The 22,936-nt window shown below is 52.3% G+C and overlaps 1 protein-coding gene across 1 annotated transcript; it reads left to right on the top strand.

The window, feature by feature from the left end:
* LTF (lactotransferrin) lies at positions 1-22,936 on the top strand. The gene is made up of 17 exons (XM_005877079.2): positions 1-97; positions 3,142-3,305; positions 4,010-4,118; positions 4,430-4,612; positions 4,900-5,047; positions 5,986-6,041; positions 8,090-8,268; positions 8,693-8,867; positions 9,735-9,889; positions 11,358-11,448; positions 13,678-13,725; positions 14,833-14,988; positions 15,526-15,667; positions 17,628-17,695; positions 19,807-19,991; positions 21,384-21,573; positions 22,863-22,936. The coding sequence occupies exons 1-17, from the start codon at positions 55-57 to the stop codon at positions 22,895-22,897; spliced, it is 2,127 nt and encodes a 708-aa protein (XP_005877141.1). The 5' UTR covers positions 1-54; the 3' UTR covers positions 22,898-22,936.

Below are 22,936 nucleotides of genomic sequence, written 5' to 3'. Positions count from 1 at the left end.
CAGAGCAGGTGCAGGTGGCAGAGCCTTCGCTGGAGCTGCCTTAGGACCCCAGGCATGAAGCTCATCTTCTCCGCCCTGCTGTCCCTCCTGGCCCTTGGTGAGTGCAGGGTCCTGGGGGCGAGCCCCACCGAGTGGGCATCCTGGTCTCTGTGCCCCATGAGGTGGGAGCCCCCGTCACTGTGCACCCCCAGGTGGGTGTCCCGGTCCCTGCGTCCTGCGGCATTGGCACCCAGAGCCTGCAGTTGCAGGGGGTGCAGGGCTCCTTGGGGAGGAGCCGGAGCTAGCACTTCTGAACTGGTCCTGGGCAGCCTAGAGCTGCGCAGAGCTTCCCCAGTTCTATTCCAGCCTAGTGCAGCCTCCTCCAGGAAGTCTGCTGGGAGGGGTCTTCCCGAAACCTGTCCCATTTTGTCCTACCAGGACCTTTGGTACCCAAGGTACTGTTACAGGCAGTTACGTGGGAGGCAAATGAGACTCAGAGTGGATGAGTGACTTGCCCAAGACACACAACAGACCTGGGGCTCAAGATCCCAGCTCCTGCAAGGGCTGTGCTGACTTGGGCAAGGCAGAGCCTTTCTGAGCATCAGTTTCTTCATGTGAAGAATGGGCCAAACATCTTCCCACACAGCTGTGAGGGGCAGCAGCAGGGTGCTGCCTGCTCAGTGGCAGGCACCTCCCCCCATCCGGGGGCAGGGGTGGTGGCCCAGACCTCCCGAGGAGACCTTTCTCAGAGGGCAGAGAGAGATTTCTGGTTTCAGATGTGCCCAGACTAGAAGGGACGACATAGAAGGGACGAAACAATTGTTAGCTCTGTACCTAAACATCTGAAGCAATTTCTGGGGTGTCTGAGGGCACAGGCCAGTGATGGACATTAGTAATGTCCTGTCTGAGGGGCAGGGCTTCCTCAGTGAAGGGGAGGCTCCAGGCAGCAGCAGAAAGGGCTGTGAGGGGCAGCACCAAGGCTGTGAGTGGGGGGGTCAGGGGGAAAGCCCCCCAGTTCCACGCCAGCCCAGTGCAGCCTCCTCTGGGACATCTGCTGGGAGGAGTAGTTCGCAGCAGTGAACTTATGTCCCCAGCCTAGGGAGCACGGTGCCCCCTGTCCCTGCCTTCTGGTCCCCTTCTCCACACTCCTTCCCATGAGTGCTAGGCATCCCTCTCTTCTCTAAGGCGGGATTGGGCCTGGCCAGGACCAGCTGCTCAGGGCCAACTCCCTTCTGCTCCCTGACTTGTGGCCTGCTGGGGGCCGATGGTGGTGGTGGGGCCGATGGGGGGGGGGGCGGCGCCCTGGAGAGGCCGAGAGGCAGGAAGCCTTGCTTTCCCGGATGTGGCCATGGGCCACAGGCCAGGCTTTGGCTCAGAGTTGCACCCATTGTCACTGGAATCTTCGGTTGTCTTGGCCCCTGAGCCCTGGGAGCCACAAGTCTCCTACATGCCCTCCCCGGTGCCTCAAACACCTCGGGGCTGACTGTGCAGGGTTGGCTCACGAGTGGGGGAGGCAAAGGGCACATCCAAAGGGGAAGGGGCTTATGCAACCAGGTGTTTTTGTTTCTAACAGCTTTACTGGGTGCATTTTACATCGCACGAAGTTCTCCTGTGTCAGTGATTGGTAGCAGTGCTACCAGGTGGGGGAACCGTCACTGTGAACCCGATGAGAACATTTCTATCCCCTTCCTCATGATCATCCATTCTCATTCCCACCCCGGCATCAGGCGGCCACTAGTCTACTTTCTGTTCCTATACATTTGCCTTTTATGGACGGTTTATACGAGTGGCATCATACAATAGGTGGTCTCCTGTATCTGGAACCTTCCACCTAGCATAAACAAGGCACATTGATAGTGTGCCCATCAGTTATTCCTTTTTTGTTTTTGTTTTTAAATATATTTTATTGATTTTTTACAGAGAGGAGGGGAGATGGATAGAGAGTTAGAAACATCGATGAGAGAGAAACATCGATCAGCTGCCACCTGCACACTCCCTACTGGGTATGTGCCCGCAACCAAGGTACATGCCCTTGACCGGAATCGAATTTGGGACCCTTCAGTCCGCAGGCTGACCCTTCTATCCACCGAGCCAAATCGGTTCAGACTCAGTCATTCCTTTTTATTGCCAATTCCATAGTATGAATGTGGACGTCCAGGTTGTTTTCACTTTTTGGCTCTTCTGAATAATGCTGCTTTGAATATTCATGCAGGAGTCTTTATGTGGACATCTGTTTTCATTTCTTTGGGGAATGTATCGGGCCAACGCTCTAACCAACTGAGCTACCCGGCCAGGGACCTGGGTGGCTTATAAGAGCTGTGAGCAAACCTGGTGCAGCCTTCTCCCCAGTTGCATAGATAGTAGCCACCAAGGCAGGCTGGCAGGAGAAGCAGCCTCAATGGGGGCACCCCGACCCATTTGGTCCACCATTTACTGCAGCTACTGCCAAGGAGTCAGGTGTCTTGTCCTTAGCTCCCTGGGCATCCCCTGGGGAGATGCTTATAGACACGACACTCTAGAGCAGTGGTTCTCAACCTTCTGGCCCTTTAAATACAGTTCCTCATGTTGTGACCCCCCACCATAAAATTATTTTCGTTGCTACTTCATAACTGTAATGTTGCTACTGTTATGAATCGTAATGTGAATATCTGATATGCAGGATGGTCTTAGGCGACCCCTGTGAAAGATTGAGAACCGCTGCTCTAGAGGGACCTGGTTTCTAGGCTGGACTTGGCCGTTGCTGAGCAGCCAGCCACTCAGCCTCCTCAAGAGCCAGTTTCCACACGAGGAGCAGGAATCCCTTCCTGCCCACCTCACAAGTGCAGGTGGGACCAGGAAGGTGGGAGAACCCTATCCACGGACGCAAGGGATCATCATCACTTTTCTAGCGTGGGAAACGCGTCAGTCACAGGAAGGAAAGAACCCAGAGCTTCTGAAGGTCTCCTTGAGTTCACCGAGCACCAGCCCTCTCTCTGGCCAGGACAGCGGGCTTACTAGGCCAGAGAGGCCTCCACCGGAGGCGAGAGGCCTGCCTTAGAGGCAGAGTGGAGAGGGAAGGGGCGGAGCGGGAGAGATGGCAAAGTCTGGAAAAGTCCGTCGGAGGGTAAGGCAGTCTCTTCTGTGGGCAGTGGCTGAATCCTTATTCCTTGGCCTTTCTCCCAGGACTGTGTCTGGCCGCCCCTAGGAAGAGCGTTCGATGGTGCACCATCTCACCAGCCGAGACAACAAAATGCTTCGCATTCCAGCGGAATATGAGAAGAGTGGGTGGGCCCTCCATCTCCTGCGTAAGGAAAACCTCCTACACGGACTGTATCCAGGCCATCGCGGTAAGTCAGCGCCATATGCTGGGTAAGACCAAATTAATGGAAGGGAAGGAAATGAGATAGGAGGAAGCAAAGGGGAGAGGAGAGGAGGGGAGGGGAGGGGAGGGGAAAAGCATGGGATAAAATGAAAAACTGTGCTCTCCCCTCCTCCCTCTGCTTTTCTTCCTGGGCGCTTGTCAGTGGGGCGTGGGCCTCTCTCATAGGACACGACACTATTTTGAATGCAGAGATCCACATTCTACAGTGGAGAGACCATGTGTGTGGGGAGCCTGGGATCTCAGCATAAATTGTTTCTGTGTCTCTTTTTTTAATTAAAATGTATAAACCACTGTGAGGGGTGTGCTCACCAGAGTTATGCAGGGTGCGGCAAACGTAGGTTTACAGTTGTTCATATGGAAAAGAATCCAATAGTTAATAAATAATAACACAAGAATAAACTCTGTGTCTCATGTACTCACAACTGTAAACCTACGTTTGCCCCACCCTGTACAGGTGGGTGGGCACCTGAGAAAGAGGCAGCGTGCCAGCCTCAAGGGTTAAAGCAGTTGGGCTGGTGCCCGTTTGTCCCAAAAGAGGGCCTCTCGGCTCGTGTCACCTGACCCTTCGGAAGATCCTTCCAGCCCCAGAACCTTCTGGTGTCCTGCGACCCACTTGCCTGCATGAGGGCGGGTTCGGTCCTGAAGCCGGTCTGGCCGCTTTGCTTTCAGGCAAACAAGGCGGATGCTGTGACCCTGGACGGCGGGCTGGTGTATGAGGCCGGCCTGGAACCCTACAAGCTGCGGCCTGTAGCAGCCGAGGTCTACGGGACAGAAGAGAGTGAGTTCCCCCTGGAACCCAGAGCTGGGGTGGCCGTGGCCGTGGCCTTGGCCCTGAGCTCTGTGGAGTCAGAGTGGATGAGTGGCCTAGGTGGGGCCTTGGACAGCATCACACTTGAAGGCACAGAGTCCCCGGGTGCTTGGGGCCAGAGGTGACCCATTGCGGGAGGACACCGGTTGCTCCCTGGGGGTCAGGACAGGCTTTAGGTAGCTCTGCACCCGGAGAAACTGCAGCTCCAGGCCCCTCCCACCAGGGGCTCCTCTCCCTTGGGTCCTGGCCTTGAGCACTCCATTCTCCCTGGCCCTTCACAGAGCCCCAGACCCACTATTACGCTGTGGCCGTAGCGAAGAAGGGCAGCAGCTTCCAGCTGAACCAGATGGGAGGCGTGAAGTCCTGCCACACCGGCCTGAACAGGTCCGCCGGCTGGAACATCCCCATGGGCGTGCTTCGTCCGTTCCTGAACTGGGAAGGCCCCCCCACACCCCTTCAGGAAGGTGAGGTGGCTGGGGGCTGGGGGTGATCGCAGGCAGGGAGGGGTCTCTACACACACACAGCCACTTTGCCACCGCACGGGTGACTGTGCAGGTGACTCCAAGGTTAACCTGGCGGGCTCGCTGCCCCAGCTGCCCTGGGGAACTGGTGTCTGAACTCAGAACCTCACAACAGAGGCGACAGGTCCGCAGGGGTGGAGGGAGGGGCTGCCCACGAGGAGCACACGGGAGGGGAGGCTGGCTGTGGCCAGGGCTGCCTCCCACACTGGTCTGTTTCTCTGTGTCCACAGCCGTGGCCAACTTCTTCTCGGCCAGCTGTGTGCCCTGTGCGGACGGGAGACAGTACCCCAACCTGTGTCGCCTGTGCGCGGGGACAGGGCAGAACAAATGTGCCTGCTCCTCCCAGGAGCCCTACTTTGGCTACTCCGGTGCCTTCAAGTGAGTGAGACTCTCTCCTTCTCCCCAGTGGCCCTAGTGCCACAGGTCCTCAGGCCAGGAGGCCTTTTCTGTGGCCCCAGGTAGAGCTCAGCCTGCCATGGGGACCGGAGAGGAGGTGCAGTGCAGACAGAGAAACGGTGTACAAGGAGGGTGCTGACTTTGCCCAGTGCGTGCTCCCCTCACCCCTACTTCAGCCAGGGAACAAACAGTCCTTCAGTAGTGGCCACCTAGTCTCTCCAGAGAACCGTGAATCTGGCTTTGACCTTGTGTTGTCCTGGGTTCCGCCTGCTGATTTCTGTCCTCTCCTACGGACGGACTGACGGGCTGAAGGAGTGTTATCATGAGACAGCAGCCAGTCCCAGGCTCCCGGCTGGGCAGGATGGCGGGCTGTCCGGGCTGATGTTAGTCTATCTTACCTGGGCCGCCCCCCTGCACCCTGCCCCCAAAGCTTGGAGACAGCAAACCCTGCCCGATGGACTCCCTGTGCCCTTCTGCCCCCATGCTGAGGCTGACACTGACAGTCCCCCCACCCTCCCCCCAGCCTCTGGGACTCAGGCAGTTTTGCAGAGGGAGGCCTCCCTGCCTCTCTACTGGCCAGGGCTCACTTGCCCACTCAGTCTTGGGAGAAAGAAACACATGGCCAAGGATATTGAGACTTTGTCCTCTGGTGTAGAGGCTTCAAACTTCTCTTTTATGTAGAAAGACAAGGTTTTGCCCTCTCGGTTCTTAAGGCGAATGGTGGGGGCCTCTGGCCAGTACCTGAGTCCTTCCTCCTCAGATTCTACCTGGAGGGGGCCCCTGCTGCCTTCTCAGTCAGGGTGTCCCACAGCCGCCGAGCCCTGCCCTCGAGGAGCAGCACCCATGAAGAAAGCCCTGTTTTAGGGGCATGAGGAAGAAGCTGCTCCGGGCTGACCCTCCTGTGCCTTCTCATTTCACAGGTGTCTGAAAGATGGGACTGGAGATGTGGCTTTTGTCAAGGACAGTACAGTGTTCGGTAAGAGCAGAGAGGAGCTACAGTGCTGCCTCCTTTTCTTTTATCTTATCACTAGAGGCCCAGTGCACGAAATTTGTGCATGGGCAGGGTCCCTAGGCCTGGCCTGCAATCAGGGTGATCAGGTTCCCTGCCTCCTGCGCCCCCCGCTTCTTCTTTTCCTCGCTCCCTCAATGCCCCGCTGCTGCTGGTTGCCTGCCATGTTCCGCGTCGCCCCCTGGGGGTCAGCACATGTCATAGCTAGCAATAGAACTCCCGGTCTCCCGGTTGAACTCCCGAGGGGACATTTTGCATATTAGCCTTTTATATATATAGATAATTCTAAACACTAAACTAATTAGATTCCTCAATTCCTGGCACGCTGTTTTTTTAAAAAAATATATTTTTTTATTGATTTCAGAGAGGAAGGGAGAGGGAGAGAGAAAGAGAAACATCAATGATGGGAGAGAATCATTGACCAGCTGCCTGCATACCCCACACTGGGGATTGAGTTCGCAATCTGGGCATGTGCCCTGACCTGGAATTGACTGTGACCTCCTGGTTCATAGGTCCATGCTCAACCACTGAGCCACATTGGCTGGGCTCATGGCACACTCTTATTAAGGTTCCCCACAGGGCACAGCTCTTATTTTATGTAATTTCATAGTTTATACAATCAGTTTTCTTTAGATCGGTGTCTACTGCATTTCTCTTCCCCTCACTCAGTCCATGCCAAGGAGCTTGATACGTGCCCTCCCAGATGTACGTGGTCTTGTAAATGTCCAGGGCCCGTTTGGGTTCCTGGGTTCTAAGCTCACAGACGTTTTATTAAGCACAAGAACCCTCATTACTGAGCATTAGAAGTCATGCTGCTGCCAAGGTTTCCCATCTAGCACTTTGGTCTAGACATTTCTCTATGCTGTTGTACAAATGCCTAGTTTAATGGTTCTAACTGCTGGTGGATGCTCCATGGAACCCGTCCACCAGGGTTTCTTATCTATCACCTTAGTGATGGCCTGGGTCATCCTGTCCTTCCCTTTACCACAGAGAGCTCCGCGACTCATGCCTTTATGTGTGTCCTCTTACTGTCTTGTTAGAGAGTGCCCTGAGGGAGCACACACTGAAGCACAGTAGCTGGGTATGCACAAATGACACATTGTACCCAGAAACACTGGGGACAGACCCATGACATTCTCTCCAAGATCTCCTGAGATAGACACACTACACTCACTCAGGACCTCAGGAGACAGGCCCCTCACACTCACTCATGACCTCAGGACCTCAGGAGACAGGCCCACCATACTCATCCAGGACCTCCAGACACAGGCCCATCACACTCACCCAGGACCTCCAGAGACAGGCCCACCACACTCACCCAGGACCATCAGAGACAGGCCCGTCACACTCACCCAGGACCTCCAGACACAGGCCCACCATATTCCATCCATTTTATTCTTTCTAGGGATGTGGGTAAGGCAGCACCCCCTGGCTGGTCCCTTGGTTTGTCTCCATCACATGACCCTTTTCTAGGTGGGGTTGCCATGGAAACAGATGATGTCTGGCTCAGCTTCCTTGGTTCACCAGCACCAGCACAGCCCATATGATCCACTCAGAGCATCACTGGGCCGGGCCCTAAGGCTCGCTGGGCACTGTCTTTACCTTTCTGAGTGTTCTAGACTCTAGAACAGCCGTGGGCAAACTACGGCCCACGGGCCGGATCCGGCCCGTTTGAAATGAATAAAACTAAAAAAAAAAAGACCATACCCTTTTATGTAATGATGTTTACTTTGAATTTATATTAGTTCACACAAACACTCCATCCATGCTTTTGTTCCGGCCCTCCAGTCCAGTTTAAGAACCCATTGTGGCCCTCGAGTCAAAAAGTTTGCCCACCCCTGCTCTAGAATCTAGAGCAATCCACTGTCTTTCTTTCAGAACCCCCAATTTTGTCAGCTGTGTAAAATATCTCTTCCAGCTCAAATTCCATGGGGGGAGAGGAATTGGGGCTCATGATTCTGCCTGGAGTAGGCTCCTCTGGGTCCTCCAACCCCCTCCTCTCCTCTTTTCCCCAGAGAACCTGCCAGACAAGGCTGAGAGAGACCAATATGAGCTGCTCTGCCTAGACAATACTCGGAAGTCAGTGGATGACTTCAAGGAGTGCCACCTGGCCCAGGTTCCTTCTCATGCTGTTGTGGCCCGAAGTGAGGATGGCAAGGAGGACTTGATCTGGAGGCTTCTCAACAAGGCACAGGTATCCACACTCCTGCTGGGATTTGATGCCAGAGGTTCCTTCCTCCCCTAACTTCCTGCCCTTCTAGAAGCCCCTCTGTAGCCTCACTGGCCAGGCGTGTCCAGTGGGCTGCCCTCTGGACAGCAGCAGCTACGAAGCCCCTCCAGCACTACTGACCAACAGTGTCTCATGGGCTGGGGCAAAGCTGGGAGGACAATGCAACATTCTCAGGACCCCAAGGTGCTTGGACCCCAGCAACACCCTAAAGAATAAGCCGTGACTGAGCTACGTCACAGAAATGGCCTGAGCCCCTTACAGGAGGAAGGCAACCAAGCTTCCCGCTCTCAGAATCACCCCTAAGTTCCAGATACTCTTTTTCACCGTTGTGGTTTTGTTTCTTTCTTATTTACTGTGACATCAGCAATTCTATGTTGTCCTTAACTAGGAGAAGTTTGGAAAAGGCAAATCGTCGGCATTCCAGCTCTTCAGCTCCCCTCGTGGGCAGAAGGACCTGCTGTTCAAAGATAATGCGCTCGGGTTTTTGAGGATCCCCTCGAAGATAGACGCTGGGCTGTACCTCGGTTCCAACTACATCACCGCCCTCAAGGGCCTGAAGGAAAGTGAGTGAGGGCTGGCTGGTGCGGGTGGGGAGCCACAGCTGAGTCCCTGGGGAGAGCACCTCACACCCCCTGGAGTGGTCACTGCCCCATGTCCCAGCCACTGGAGGTCTCCGCCATGGTAGGTTTGATGCAGGTGTGAGTCTCTCTGCCAACCAAGTGAGAGCGTTTCAATGTGTGGGAGTGACTCCGAAAGAACGTGTCAGCCCGTGATTAATGCTGCCACGTGTCCTGTGCACGTCAGCCTCCCCAGCCCTGACAGAAAAGTCAGTCTGCCTCCTATGGGGTGAGCAAACTGAACACGGGCCAAGAGAGCCGGGGCCCCCTGGGGTGAAGCCGGAGGCCTGGTGCGCACTGCCCTGTGCCTGGGCTCTGGGCCTGGCTGGGGAGACCACAGTGGGCCCGCTCAGTCGTGGTTCTTCCCCCACGGGGGGCGTTGGCGTGGAGTGTGGGTGAACCCAGAGATGACTGCCAGCCTTAGGCGAGGTCAGAGCTGGGTTCAGGGTCCCCTAGGCCATCTCTGGGGAGCTGTCCCTGTCTCTGAGTTCTGGAGCTTTTATCCTGTGGGACTGACATATTAGGCAAGTCGTTACACTAAGGAGTGAAGGGTGGATTAGAAGCCAGGAGAGGAATGGGACCAAGAAACAAGGTGAGGAGGGAACCGCCGGGAAGGGGCTGGGCGCTGACAGTGGAGGGGGCGAGGCAGATGCCTGGAGACTCTTCCATCTGGAAGTAGGATTGGTCCGCACCCACGGGAAGGCCAAGCAGGAAGGGTGCTCAGAGTGGAGCCCGGGCCCCAGGGAGGTTGGCAGCGTGGGGTGTCCTTGGCCAGGCTCAGGGCCCCTGTTGATGCTGTGTCCCTCCGGGCAGCGTCCGCGGAGGTGGAGGCGCGGCGCGCACGGGTCGTGTGGTGTGCGGTGGGCCCCGAGGAGCAGCGCAAGTGCCAGCAGTGGAGCAACCAGAGCAATGGGACAGTGGCCTGTGCCACCGCCGCCACCACCGAGGACTGCATCGCCCTGGTCTTGGTAAGGCTGCTGCTGCGGGAGCCTGTGTGGCCTGCGGGTGGGGCAGCGGGCTCCGGAGGATTCTCCAGGTCCTGGGCATCTGCTTAGAAGTGATTGGGCGCTAAGAGGCACTGTGGTGAGGGTAGGCAGGGGGGACCTGGGGCGGGGGTCTCCTCCGGCCCAGCACACAGAGTGCAAACAGGCACAGGTTTCTGTCAGAAAACTGTATATTGTGGGGTTGCCACTCTTCTGATGATAAGAACAACGCACGATCATTGCAGGTAGTTTGGAAAAGATAGAAAGGTGTGATGTAAAATAATTAAAGAGAAACCAGCTGTGACTCACACAGAGAGACACCACCGCTGAAGTTGGGGTGCTATCCCACCCAGGACTTCCGGGGGCCCCGATGCCTGGGCTGGCCACAGCACCGGCTCATATCTGTCAGGTGCTACTTGCGTCCTGTTCACTTAATGGTATATCACAGCCACGTCACGTGAATATATAGTCTTTGAAAACACTTCTGAAAGAAATGACTCCAGGGTATCTCTTATGGGGATGTGGCCTGGTCGTGACCCTATTCCTCTTTGTCCCCTTATTTTGTTGTTACAATAACCCCGTGATGCCTTTCCTTGAATAGAAATCTTCATACACGTCTCCAGTTACTTTTTTTTAATTTTTAAAAAATATATTGATTTTTTACAGAGAGTAAGGGAGAGGGATAGAGAGTTAAAACATTGATTCAGCCACCTCCTGCACACCTCCCACTGGGGATGTGCCTGTTTTTTTTAATTTTTAAAAAATATATTGATTTTTTACAGAGAGGAAGGGAGAGGGATAGAGAGTTAGAAACATCGATCAGCTGCCTCCTGCACACCCTCTACTGGGGATGTGCCCACAACCAAGGTACATGCCCTTGACCGGAATCGAACCTAGGATCCTTGAGTCCGCAGGCTGACGCTCTGTCCACTGAGCCAAACCGGTTAGGGCTCCAGTTACTTTTAATATTGTCGCAAGCAAATTAATACTGGGCCAAAGAGGGCGCGTGGGACCCTGATGACTCCCTGCTCCCACGCACATTCCTCCTGCCGGGAGCCAATGTAATTAGAAATCGCAGCTCATTTGTCCATCAACTTCGGTGCAGCCCTTGGAGTGTAGTCAGCTGGTCCCATCTGTCTCCTGAGGGAGTGAGGCTGTGCAGGAGGGTGTCCTAAGGGCACTCCAGGGCACAGAGGGCTTGTTCAGGGGATGGAGGGCGAGTGCGGCCTGTGCAGGCTCTTTCCAGTGGAAGTGACAGCAGGAAAGGCCCGTGGCTGGCTGAGGATTAGCAGCGCTTAGGGCGTGCCCTTTGGGTGCTCGGTTCAAACACTCCCGCCTCTTTCTGCTGCTTTCCTGGGACAGCTGCCATCAAGCCGTTCTCTCTGAGAGCGGTCCAGCCGGGGGGGACACGAGTGGCTTCGCCCTGATGCCGCAGAGTTGCTTGTCTTTGCAGAAAGGAGAAGCTGACGCCATGAGCTTGGACGGAGGATTCATCTACATCGCGGGCAAATGTGGTTTGGTGCCTGTGCTGGCAGAGAGCCAAAGTAAGTGTGCGTGGGGGGGTGTCCTCTCTGGTTTATTCCCCCTGGGCCATGGGCTGGGGGAGTGGAGGAGCCACCCCACTCTGTGGGTCCAGGTGGAGGCACTGAGAAGGATGGATACATTCAAACAGGAGAATCAGGGAAAGAGTGAATACAAGGGCTGTGTTCTCCACAGAGCCAAGGTTCCTCTTCGTAATTCAAAAAATGACAATGTGGCCCAGGAATTCCCCCGTGGGGTCAAAAGGTGCCTAAGTATAAGTTGAGTGTCGACCTATGAACCAGGAGGTCATGGTTCAATTCCTGGTCAGGGCACATGCCTGGGTTTTGGGCTGGATCCCCAGTAAGGGGGATGCGGGAGGCAGCCAATCCATGATTCTCTCATCATTAATGTTTTTCTCTTTCTCTCCCTCTCCCTTCCTCTCTGAAATCTATTAAAAAATTAGTTTAATGTATTTTAATAGCAAACTTACAGGAACATCACAGAAAAGAGACAACATTAAAAGCACGTACTTACATGTAGGGCAATCAGTCAGAAAGTATAGTGAATGGATGGGATCTACTGCGTGATTCTGTTAGTTGCTATCAGTAAGAAATGGACTTGTTTAAAAAAAATCCAAATGCTGGCATTGTCCAGAAAAATTTAACAGGCTTATTTATATTGTTATAAAGTTGAACTGCTGAAACTTGTTTACTGAAGCATTTTTAGATGCACTAATGCTTTATGTCCCCACATTTATATTTAAGAAATTTGCACACAAATGAAAATAGAAAAACTGCAATACCTAATTTCTGTCCCCTACTTTCCACTTGCAGTATTATACTTAGGTACCTTTTGACCCCATGGGGGAACGGCAGAGAATGTAACATTCAGAACTACCAATAACAGGAAAAAGAGAAAAATTTTTTAAAGAATGAAATGTTTTTTTATCATAGCATATTATTTTGTTTTATTTTGTTTTGTTAATCCTCACCCAAGGATATTTTTCCATGTACTTTTAGAGAGAGTGGAAGGGAGAGAGAGACAGAGAGAAACAGCAATGTGAGAAAGACACATCAATTGTCTCCTGTACCTTCCAGGGCCAGGGAACCTGCAACCAAAGTACATGCCCTTGACTGAAATCGAACCCGGGACCGTTTAGTCCGCGGGCTGACGTTCTATCCACTGAGCCAACCCGGCTAGGGCCATAGCATATCCTCCTCGTATGCAGCATGCTAGCTCGATGTCTTTTGGCACATGGATAGCACACAGGTTGGTGTCTTCAGAAAGCCCAACCAGGTAGACCTCATGCCTCCTGCAGAGCACCAACAGCTGCACCCTGGGAGCACAGATCTGGTTTGAAGTCCTGAGCAATTTCTCGCATTAGATGCTGGAAGGGAAGTTTGTGAATCGGAAGTTCAGTGGACTTCTGATAACGACCAATTGCACTCAGTGCTGGGGGACCAGGCCTGTGACGATGCAGTTTCTTCACCACACCAGTAGAGGGCGCACTCTCACCAGCAGCTTTGGTAGCCAGTTGCTTCCTAGGTGCTTTACCACCAGTGGATTTGCAGGCAGTCTGCTTTTTATGAGCTGTGGTATAGAGATCTCTTCACTTACCCCCTTCTCCTTCGGCTGGACTGGCACTGGCCTTAGAGAGCAACATTTTTGGAAATATTTCAGGAAAGTATAATATGCATACAGAAAAGTACTCATAAGCGTACAACTCCATGACATTTCACACTGGTGCATCCCCCGGCGCTAGTGCCCAGATCAAGACACAGCAAGTTTCACAAGTCCCTGTGTGCCCTCCTGTCACCAGCCCCCTTACCCCAGCGAGGGTATCGACTCCTGACCTCCCAGGGCACGGATCAGTTCTGTTTATTTTTGAACTTTATATAAAAGGAGCTGCACAGTGCATGCTGTTTTATCTCTTGCTCAGTGTTATACTTGTGCTGTTCCTCCATGTGGTGCGTGGTGTGGACTATTCAGTCTTGCATGGCAGTCTATTGTGTGGCGCTACCGCTGTTATGTATCCATTTGGGTCATTCCCAGTCGGTGGCGCCTGTGAATAGCGCTGCTTGGGAACATCCGAGTCTGTGTCTGTGGTGAACACATGGGTGCAGCTCTGTTCCCTGGAGCCACTGGGACAGTCTCTTCGCATTCGAGTCTGCACTGTTGAGATTTAAAAGTTTGCGACTTCTCAATAAATCGGAGCGTTTCATGATGTTTTTTGCTTGTCTTTCTTCTTTCAGAATCCGAAGAGAGCGGTAACTCGGATTGTGTGAATAGACCAGTGGAAGGTGAGTTGGAATCGGTCATTTTCAGGGTCAAGGGTAAGTTCTTATTGCTGGAGGAAGAGGTGGCAGGAACTTTAAAAAACTCACAGAAAGAAACGCAGCCAACGTTCTTGTGAAGATGCAAGTAATTCGTAGACAATTACAACGGATGTTAGATTGACCTTTGCACTTGGCAGAGAACTTGCAGAGTTTCTCATTGTGTCTTGGCCACGTGGGAGGTTAGGTGTTCCATCTCCATCTCCTATGGATGAGGAACAGTGGCTCAGAGAGTCTCCTGATCTCACTCACAGGCCTAGACATTGATGCAGTGGCAGCTCCCGTCCCTTGTGCTAATGCCCTGCTCTGCACACCAGCCCCACCTGCCCGCCCAGAGCTGGTGCTGGCTCAGCTTCGGAGGAGCTGTGCGCTGCCCACAGTGGGAGTCTGTCAGGTGCACCCTGGCAGGAGGAGGACTGACAGCGCAGGACTCCGCACAGGGCGGTCCAGACAGCAATTAGCCTGGTGGCCGCCATCGCTCTGGCCCAGTGCATATTGCAGTTGGTGATTTATGCACCATTGGGGTCACGCTAGACCAGTGGTTCTCAACCTTCTGGCCCTTTAAATACAGTTCCTCATGTTGTGACCCAACCATAAAATTATTTTCATTGCTACCTCATAACTGTAATGTTGCTACTGTTATGAATCGTAATGTAAATATCTGATATGCAGGATGGTCTTAGGCGACCCCTGTGAAAGGGTCGTTCGACCGCCAAAGGGGTCGCGACCCACAGGTTGAGAACCGCTGTGCTAGACGTTCAGTGTTTGTTGCTTTAGTAGCTCACATTTAAAGGTGAGTTTCTGGTTTATAACTCAGGGACAGGGTGTGGCTGGTCAAGGATGTCCCCGGCAATCATGGAAAGAATCAGCTTTTCTTACTGTCTCATTTCATAGCCCAAAGGACGGCAGCGTAAGCCTTTGTGGTCCACCTAACAATGCGGTACCTGCGGGGGAGGGGGAGGAAGCATTGCTGATGATGCTTCTTGACCAGCTTCGGTCTGAGGTGCAGACAGCTGCACCAGCGTCCATCTGCCAGGCCCCTGGAGATGAAGACTTGCTCTTCTGTCGTCCAAGGGTATCGAGCCGTGGCGGTTGTCAAGAAATCAAATGCTGGCTTCACCTGGAATTCTCTGAGAGGCAAGAAGTCCTGCCACACCGCCGTGGGCAGGACTGCAGGCTGGAACATCCCCATGGGTCTGCTCTTCAACCAGACAGGCTCCTGCAAATTTGGTAAGGAGCCCGGAGGGAGGAGGGCGGGCCACCCTGGGGTGGGCGTGGAAGGTTCCACAGGAACCTCAGGGAAGGAGGGGGTGGGGATTGGCAGGCCCACAGCCTCTATGGGTGTCAGCAAGTTCTCCGCGTGGCTGCCTCGCAGTCCAGATGCGTTGAATGGTTCTCTGCACATCTGCCCTGCCCACCCCACTCCGAGGTAACTCACTGAACTCTCAGTCCGTTTCTCTGCACATGGCCAAGTTCATCAGTGCAGTCCCCAGCTCAAGGCTTGGCCATGGGACCCTCTGTGTGTCCCATCAGAGACTCCTCCCCAGCCCCAGGCCGATTTCCTGCCAATGCCTGCAGTCCGAAGCCTTTCCCGATTTCCGGTGGGCCCCGGATTGGTGGTGACATGTCACTGCTTGTGACAGTGGCTGTGTTCTCTCTGTCCTGGGCACTAGAATGAGCCTGACCCAGGCTGCATCCCCTGCTAGGTGAAGGCGTGGGCGTGAAGTCAGGTAGGAAGAGCTGACTTCCCATCTGCCTTCCCCACAGATGAATTCTTCAGTCAGAGCTGTGCCCCCGGGTCCGACCCGAACTCCAACCTCTGCACGCTGTGTATTGGCAACGAAGCGCGCCAGAACAAGTGTGCCCCCAATAGCAATGAGAGATACTACGGCTACACTGGGGCTTTCCGGTGAGTGCCCCCAGGAGAGGGCCTGTGCCTCATCCTCCAGCATCTTGGCACTGCGTTCTCCGGGGCCAGATGTGGCCTGTCACAGCAGAGCCAGGGGCTACCTTGGGGGTCTGCTGATGGGCTGTTCCCCCCACACTCCCCACCCCAGACATGGGGGCTGGCCCTGGGCAGTCTGACCTCAGCCCTGCTGGGCTCCTCCTTGTGGCCTGGAGCCAAAGTCAACCTCAGGCGCCCTCAATGGCCTCATCCTCAAAGTCAAAGAGATAGAGCCCATGGGACCTTAAGTCCTATCTACAGTTCGAATTTATGGGGAAGAAGCATTTTTCACAGCCACCACTCTCTCCCCCACGCTAGATCCTCATGCTTCCCATTTCACTTTTCTCTTTGATTTTGGCCTGAGAGATGGCAGAGAGAAAAAGCAGCATTGCAGGGCTATTTTCCACTAGTTAAGTGGAAAATAACAACAATAAAAAAAGGTTTTCAGAATGATAACCACTTAGTTATTTACAGTGATGATCCACAACCCACCTTCTGCAATCCCATTCGTGAGGATTCTCAGTGGCACTTACTACATTAGGGGTTTGGAGGGCCCAGTCTTTCTCTCCATTCACCACAACATGAGGAACTGTATTAAAGGGTCGCGGCATTAGGAAGGTTGAGAACCACTGCTCCAATAATATATTTCACCAGCAGGTGGCATCATGCATCTGTGAGCAACATGGGTCAAAGGGTGGTCTTGGAACTTTTTAGTATAAATTCAGTAGCCTTCTCTCCAGGGATGGGAGGGTATAAAAGTATCTTTTACTATATTGTCTCCATACCCTTCGGGTGTGATTGCATCGGTCTCCATATCTCCTGACATTTCTCCAAGTCTGCAGTGCTCTCTGGCAGCTTGTCCGTATTTAAAGAGAGAAGCACCAGAGCTGACTGTTAACTCTGCATCAGCTGCCACATCTTGGCGAGTATGGGCCTCACTGTCGGGCAGTTGGTTTGTGTCACTATAAAAGTATCTTTTACTATATTGTCTCCATACCCTTCGGGTGTGATTGCATCGGTCTCCATATCTCCTGACATTTCTCCAAGTCTGCAGTGCTCTCTGGCTGCTTGTCTGTATTTAAAGAGAGAAGCACCAGAGCTGACTGTTAGTTCTGCATCAGCTGCCACACCTTGGAGAGTATGGGCCTCACTGTCGGGCAGTTGATTTGTGTCATTTCACTGTGGGACATCTAAGTATCAGATCCTATAGGCATCTTCTTTGAGTTGATCAGATTTTCCTTGGGAGCCTGGGAGAGGTAAGCGGCTATGAATGAACCTTCCAAGATATAGTTTTCACTCCATTCCATGATTTCAGCATTGGGCCTCTGCCCTCAACTGGGTTTGGTTCTCTAGTCCATAGTGTTGTTCAGGTTCAATCTCCCTGGTGAACAAACCTTCAGTCTCCTGCCAGGGCGAGGAGGAGCTGCACGGGCTAGGAGGGCGCCTACCCTGCACCTATGTCGGCTCTCTCCACTCTTGTTCTCAGTCCCTTTCAATGGTGTTTCTAGTTGTCGAGCCTTTCTGGAGTTCGCCATGCACATCAGCTTTTTTTCTGGGCTTCCCCCACTTCCAACTTAAGTTACAGCTGTTTATTGCTCTGCTGGGTCAATTACTGCTCACCCACTTGCTCTCTAACTTCCAAATGTTGTCATTATCTTCTCTCTTTCTCTCCTTGTGCTCCTCTCTCCCGTCAGCTTAAAACTTTAAAAAAATCTCATAAATATCATTTTATTGGGACTTTAGGAGGTGGGAAGCTATACATATGTGTTCAATCTTCTATTTTAAACCTAAAGTTCCTGGAAATATTTTGTCTTTATCTTTCCTATGTTTACTTCAATGTTTCAAAATATGTATTGCAAATATTTATGAAAACTCTGATAGTTTCTCTTCTCCGGCACTGAGTTTCTTTTCTGGACCATGTTAGGTGCCTGGCGGAGAATGCGGGAGACGTTGCATTTGTGAAAGATGCCACTGTCCTGGAGAACACGAATGGTAAGCGGAGTTTCCCTTTCCCCTTCGGAGCAGAGTCTCTGGCATCACAGCGCCTCCTACTGGTCATATTTGCAGCTGGGAAGATGTACAGGTTTCCAGACTTAAGTTAACTTGGAAATGTTTTACTTTGGTAATATCTATAGGTGTCACATTGATTTTTTAAAATGTATTTTATTGATTTTTTTTACAGAGAGGAAAGGAGAGGGATAGAGAGTTAGAAACATCAATGAGAGAGAAACATCGATCAGCTGCCTCCTGCACATCCCCGAAACCAAGGTATACGCCCTTAACCGGAATTGAACCTGGGACCCTTGAGTCAGCAGGCTGACACTCTATCTACTGAGCCAAACCGGTTAGGGCATGTCACATTGATTTTAACCTCCCACACCTCTCTCTCTCTCTCTCTCTCTCTCTCTCTCTCTCTCTCTCACTCACACACACACACACACACCAGCAATGCTCAGTAGCAAATGTCTCCTGGCTTTCTCTAGACATCCACAGAAACACACCATCTGCCTGTCCCAGCCTGTGGGAGACTGAATGTGGATGATACTACAAAAAAAAAAAAAAATCAAACATATGCAAATGAAACTTCCCTTCATACAAGGAAGTAGGGACCTTCATTCAGCCCCATGTGAGTCACTGTCTGGAAACTCCTTGGGAGTAAATGGGGACAAAATCACAGGCAGATGCAGATGCCAGAGGATAGTCCATCAGATGACGTTGAATAATCACTCTCCTGACCTCTAGATGAAAAGCATAATGACCAAATTTGAGACTCCAGAGTGCACCCCTCTCCTTAGTCCCAATCAGCTTCCCCACCCCTCCTGCTCAGCAGGTGCCTTCCCATTTCGTCCCCTGAGAAAGAACGGCCCCAGCTTTCTGCCCTCCTCCTTCAAAGACATCAACAGTCACAGCCGCTCCTTCCTCCTCACATCCCTTGGGAGAGGGGTCAAGGCCAGACATGTAAACTTAGAATGACCCAATATCAAATGGACAAAGACAAGAGAATGGATGGAGTGTTTTCTTGAGGGGGGATGGCAGGAGAGTAGCAGAGGCCTGAACATGAACCCACACTTGCATGCACACAGACATGCATGCGATTCCATTTAGAATTTATGAACCATTCATCTAAGTGGTCTCCAGGGATCAGATGTCAGGTTTAATTTTAAACTTCTGTAGGATTTTACAACTGTATTTTATTGGGACTGACCAAATATATTTGAGAAACCCTTAGACATTCCTTCTTTTCTCAGGCTACACTAAGAGCATTTGAATATGAAAGGAAAGAGGAAACAATTTGTTCTTGAACATAAACCAGCTATTCTTTTTCTGGAACTCACTGGAAAATATGGCACAGATAGAGGGTTTTCTTCTTAGAAACTAAAAAAAAAATTTAACAACTTTGCCCGGCCAGCATGGCTCAGTAGTTGAGTGTTGACCTATGAACCAGCAGATCACAGTTCGATTCCCAGTCAGGGCACATGCCCGGTTGCAGGCTCAATCCCCAGTAGGGGACATGCAGGAGGCAGCCAATCGATGATTCTCTCTCATCATTGATGTTTCTCTCTCTCTCTCTCCTTTTCCCTTCCCTCTCTGAAATCAATAAATATGTTTCTCTCTCTCTCTCTCTCTCCTTCTCCCTTCCCTCTCTGAAATCAATAAACAATATTATAAAACATTTAACAGCTTTATTGACATACAATTCACATACTATAAACCCACCCGTTCAGAGTGGACAGTTCAGTGGTCTCTAGTGCAGTCACTTCCCCTCTCTCTCTCTCAGAGCTGGCAGCACCCATCCATGTTCTGTCTCCCTAGATTGGCCTATTCTGGACATTTCACATAAATTTCATCCTACAATATGTGGCCTTTTGTGAACGGCTACTTTCAAGGTTCATGCATGTTGTGACGTGTATCAGTACTTCCCTCCTTTTCATGGCTGACTTCTATTTCATTGTATGGACACAGCATTAATACGTGTTTGACAATGCTTTCTTCTCTCCCCTTCACATCACCACAAGCCCAGTGGGTGCATTTCAAGAGGCCAGTGGATGGTGACACCCACCCAGAAGGCCCCTTGGACTGATGCCACCTTCTTCTTTCCCCAGGAAAAGGCACTGAGGATTGGGCTAAGGATTTGAGGCTGGAGGACTTCGAGCTCTTGTGCCTCAATGGCACCCGGAAGCCTGTGACTGAGGCTAAGAGCTGCTACCTGGCCAAGGCCCCAAATCATGCTGTGGTATCTCGGAGAGATAAGGTGGAGCACCTGGAGCAGGTGCTGCTCGACCAGCAGGTATGCACTACCAGGGCCCTCTGCCCTCTCTCAGTTGCATGGGCTCTGTCAGGTGGGGCAACCGCAGAGCTGGGTCAACCAGACCATGCCAAGCCTTTCTCTCCAGTCCCCCTGCCTGAAGCTGGAGGTGAGAGTATTTGCTTCAGGCCACGGGGCTGCCCAGAGTCTCGGTGAGAACTGTCCCGGGATTTCTAGGACCAACCTAACTTCTGCTCTCAGTCTCCTGCCCCTGGCCTTGAGCTCACTGCCCGCCCGGCTCAGTCCCTTCTTTAGTTCTTCAGGCAAAGATGGTGGCTGAGCCTTCCTCCCACAACTAGGTAGAGTGGCTTACTGAACGCTCCCGAAGTCTGGGCCAACTGAGCAATGTCTAGACAAGGCCACTGCATTTGTCATCTCCAAAAGCAGCTCACCCAGAACTTCGGTAGCTTTGAGGCCAACTCTGAGAGTGGTGTGAAGGAAATCCTACCACTTCCTTACAGTCTGCCATCTCTATTAGAACTCCTAGTTTTATATTAAAACATCATGCCCAGCCGGTGTGGCTCAGTGGTTGAATGTTGACCTATGAACCAGGAGGTCATGGTTTGATTCCAGGTCAGGGCCCATGGCCAGGTTGCAGGCTCGATCCCCAGTGGGAGGTGTGCAGAGGCAGCCAATCAATGATTCTCTCTCATTGTTGATGTTTCTATCTCCCTCTCCCTCTCCCTCTCCCTTTCTCTCTAAAATCAATTAAAAACACAAAAACAAATAAACAAACAAACAAAAAAACCCATCGCATCTCCAGGTGCACTTTAAAGATAGGGGCCCTGAAATGGTACCCATAGGCATAATAGGCATTATGGAGCCCTCATGGTGGCGCCCGCACTGGTGCTGATAAGAGGTCTGCTGTGGATGAGGTGCTCGGTGTCCCAGCTCAGCCCTGCGGGAGGTCTGGGCATAGAGGAGGAACTGTGGCCCAGGGAGGCCAAGTGCCCTGCCAAGGCAATGGCCTGTGGGGGGCAGATGATGTCCAGTGCAGACTGCCTCTCCGGGTGAGCTGGCCAGTTAGAAGGCTGCTGGGGATCGACATTTGGAGCAGATCTCCCAAGCCCTCAGCTGTCACTTAGTCACCCCTAACAAGTTCTAGGGAAAGAGGCCACAGATTAGGAAGGAAGGAGAGGTGGCAGGAGGTGAGATCAGAGAGGTCGAAGGCCTGGGAGCTGCCCTGGGTGGGTCTGCCACCTGGGGCCCGGGCAGCAGGAGGACGTGGGACAGGGAACGAGTCCGGAACTGAGCTCCTTTTGGCCATGTTTGTCCCAGGGCTGATCCTGGCGGGAAGGGTGTCCTTGGTCTCCCTAATGCAGATACTCGCCTGCTGTCCTCGGCTCCTCACGTGCTGTCTGCCCTTTGACACAGGCTAGGTTTGGAAGAAATGGACGTGACTGCCCAGGCACGTTTTGCTTGTTCCAGTCAGAAACCAAAAACCTTCTTTTCAATGACAACACCGAGTGTCTGGCCAACCTCCAAGGCAAAACGACGTATGAGAAATATTTGGGAGCGGAGTACGTCATGGCCGTTGGGAATCTGAGACAATGCTCCACCTCCCGTAAGTGGACTGTTGGTGACATCTCCCAGAAACCATGGGGGAAGGTCAAGGTTGGCGGGCCAAGCAGGACCCTCGGAGGGAAGATGGGTATAAAAATGTTAAGGCAACAGAATGCCTCTATGCCTCAGCAAGTTACAATCTCATTGACGAGGTGAGAGAAATGGAGACTAAAATAAAGCAGGAGATAATATGTGAAATTTTATCGTTCTGATAGTGATGGCCATGCAGCTTTTAGAAACTGACCATTATATTCAGTAAAATGAAATGTGTGTGTATGTATGTATATGTGTATGTATATAGACACATCTGTATTGAGAAAGGGCAAATTCTGGTGTCTAGACAGTTACTCCAAATACCAACTATAGAGAATACAAATGCTCAAAATAGCATTTTAGCCAGAAATATGTACTGACAATAATTCAATCCTTTAAAAAACATTAAGAAGACACCGCAGAGCACTGGGGGTTCCAGACGATGATTCTGAGATTCTGTGGCCCCAGGTCATCCAGAGTCAGAGGCATCCGATGGGGGAGGGGTGGTGGTCCACGGGTCGGGGTAGGACCAAGAATCTCTGTATCAGTGGCTCTCAACTCAAGAGATTTTGCCCTTGAGGGGACACTTGGCAATGCCTGGAGATATTTTTGATTCTCATAATTTAGGGGGCGCTGCTGGTACCTGTGGGTAGAAGCCAGGGATGCTACTAAAGAGCATCGAACAACCCTCACAACAGAAGTCCCGGCTGCAAATCGGGTGCCAAGGAGGAGAGCCCTGCTCTCGCTCAGCCGAGGTCTCGGGAACTGAACTGTGCTGCCCGTGCTTCTAGGCAACATTCAGAGAAACGCAGCGGGAGGGCCGTTCATGCGAGCAGCCAGCTCACGGTGGCATAGACTGCACCCCCCGAGGGCAGGGCCGGTCTGTCCAGGCTGAACCCTCGGCACTTAGCACAGTGGCTCATGTGTGAGTGAATGAGTGAATGAGCAGTGCACACTGTTGCACACATCTGCACACAGAGGATGCACATTCCTGCAGTCAGGGAACCATCAATGTCGGTGAGAGACAAGCTGGGTGGGGGTCATGTCACTCAGGCCAGAGCAGGGAATGGCCCAGGCTGGGGAGGCCACAGCTGCCATGTGCTGCCGTGGGCCGTGGGGACATGTGAGCAGAGCAAGCATGACTAACGGTGGTGGGAAAAGGGCGGAAGAAAGCCTCTGTTTTAGTATCCTCCTTGATTGATGTCTTGATTACAAAAGAAATCAGTGTCTGAATCTCCTGCTTTTTTGTGCCCACAGCACTTCTGGAAGCCTGTGCCTTCCTGAGGAAGTAAAACCCAAGAAGATGGCCCAGTCCCACAGGGAGCCTCGGC

This window comes from Myotis brandtii, unplaced genomic scaffold, assembly GCF_000412655.1.
Source record: "Myotis brandtii unplaced genomic scaffold, ASM41265v1 scaffold506, whole genome shotgun sequence".
Lineage (NCBI taxonomy): Eukaryota > Metazoa > Chordata > Mammalia > Chiroptera > Vespertilionidae > Myotis > Myotis brandtii.
This window is presented reverse-complemented; position numbering and strand designations above follow the sequence as displayed.

Bases quoted from the DNA above. Each gene is read 5' to 3' on its own strand.
- LTF (XM_005877079.2), top strand. From the start codon at position 55: ATGAAGCTCATCTTCTCCGCCCTGCTGTCCCTCCTGGCCCTTG. The intron at 4,613-4,899 runs GTGAGGTGGCTG...CTGTGTCCACAG, and splicing joins CCCCACACCCCTTCAGGAAG to CCGTGGCCAACTTCTTCTCG. The intron at 8,269-8,692 runs GTATCCACACTC...GTCCTTAACTAG, and splicing joins GGCTTCTCAACAAGGCACAG to GAGAAGTTTGGAAAAGGCAA.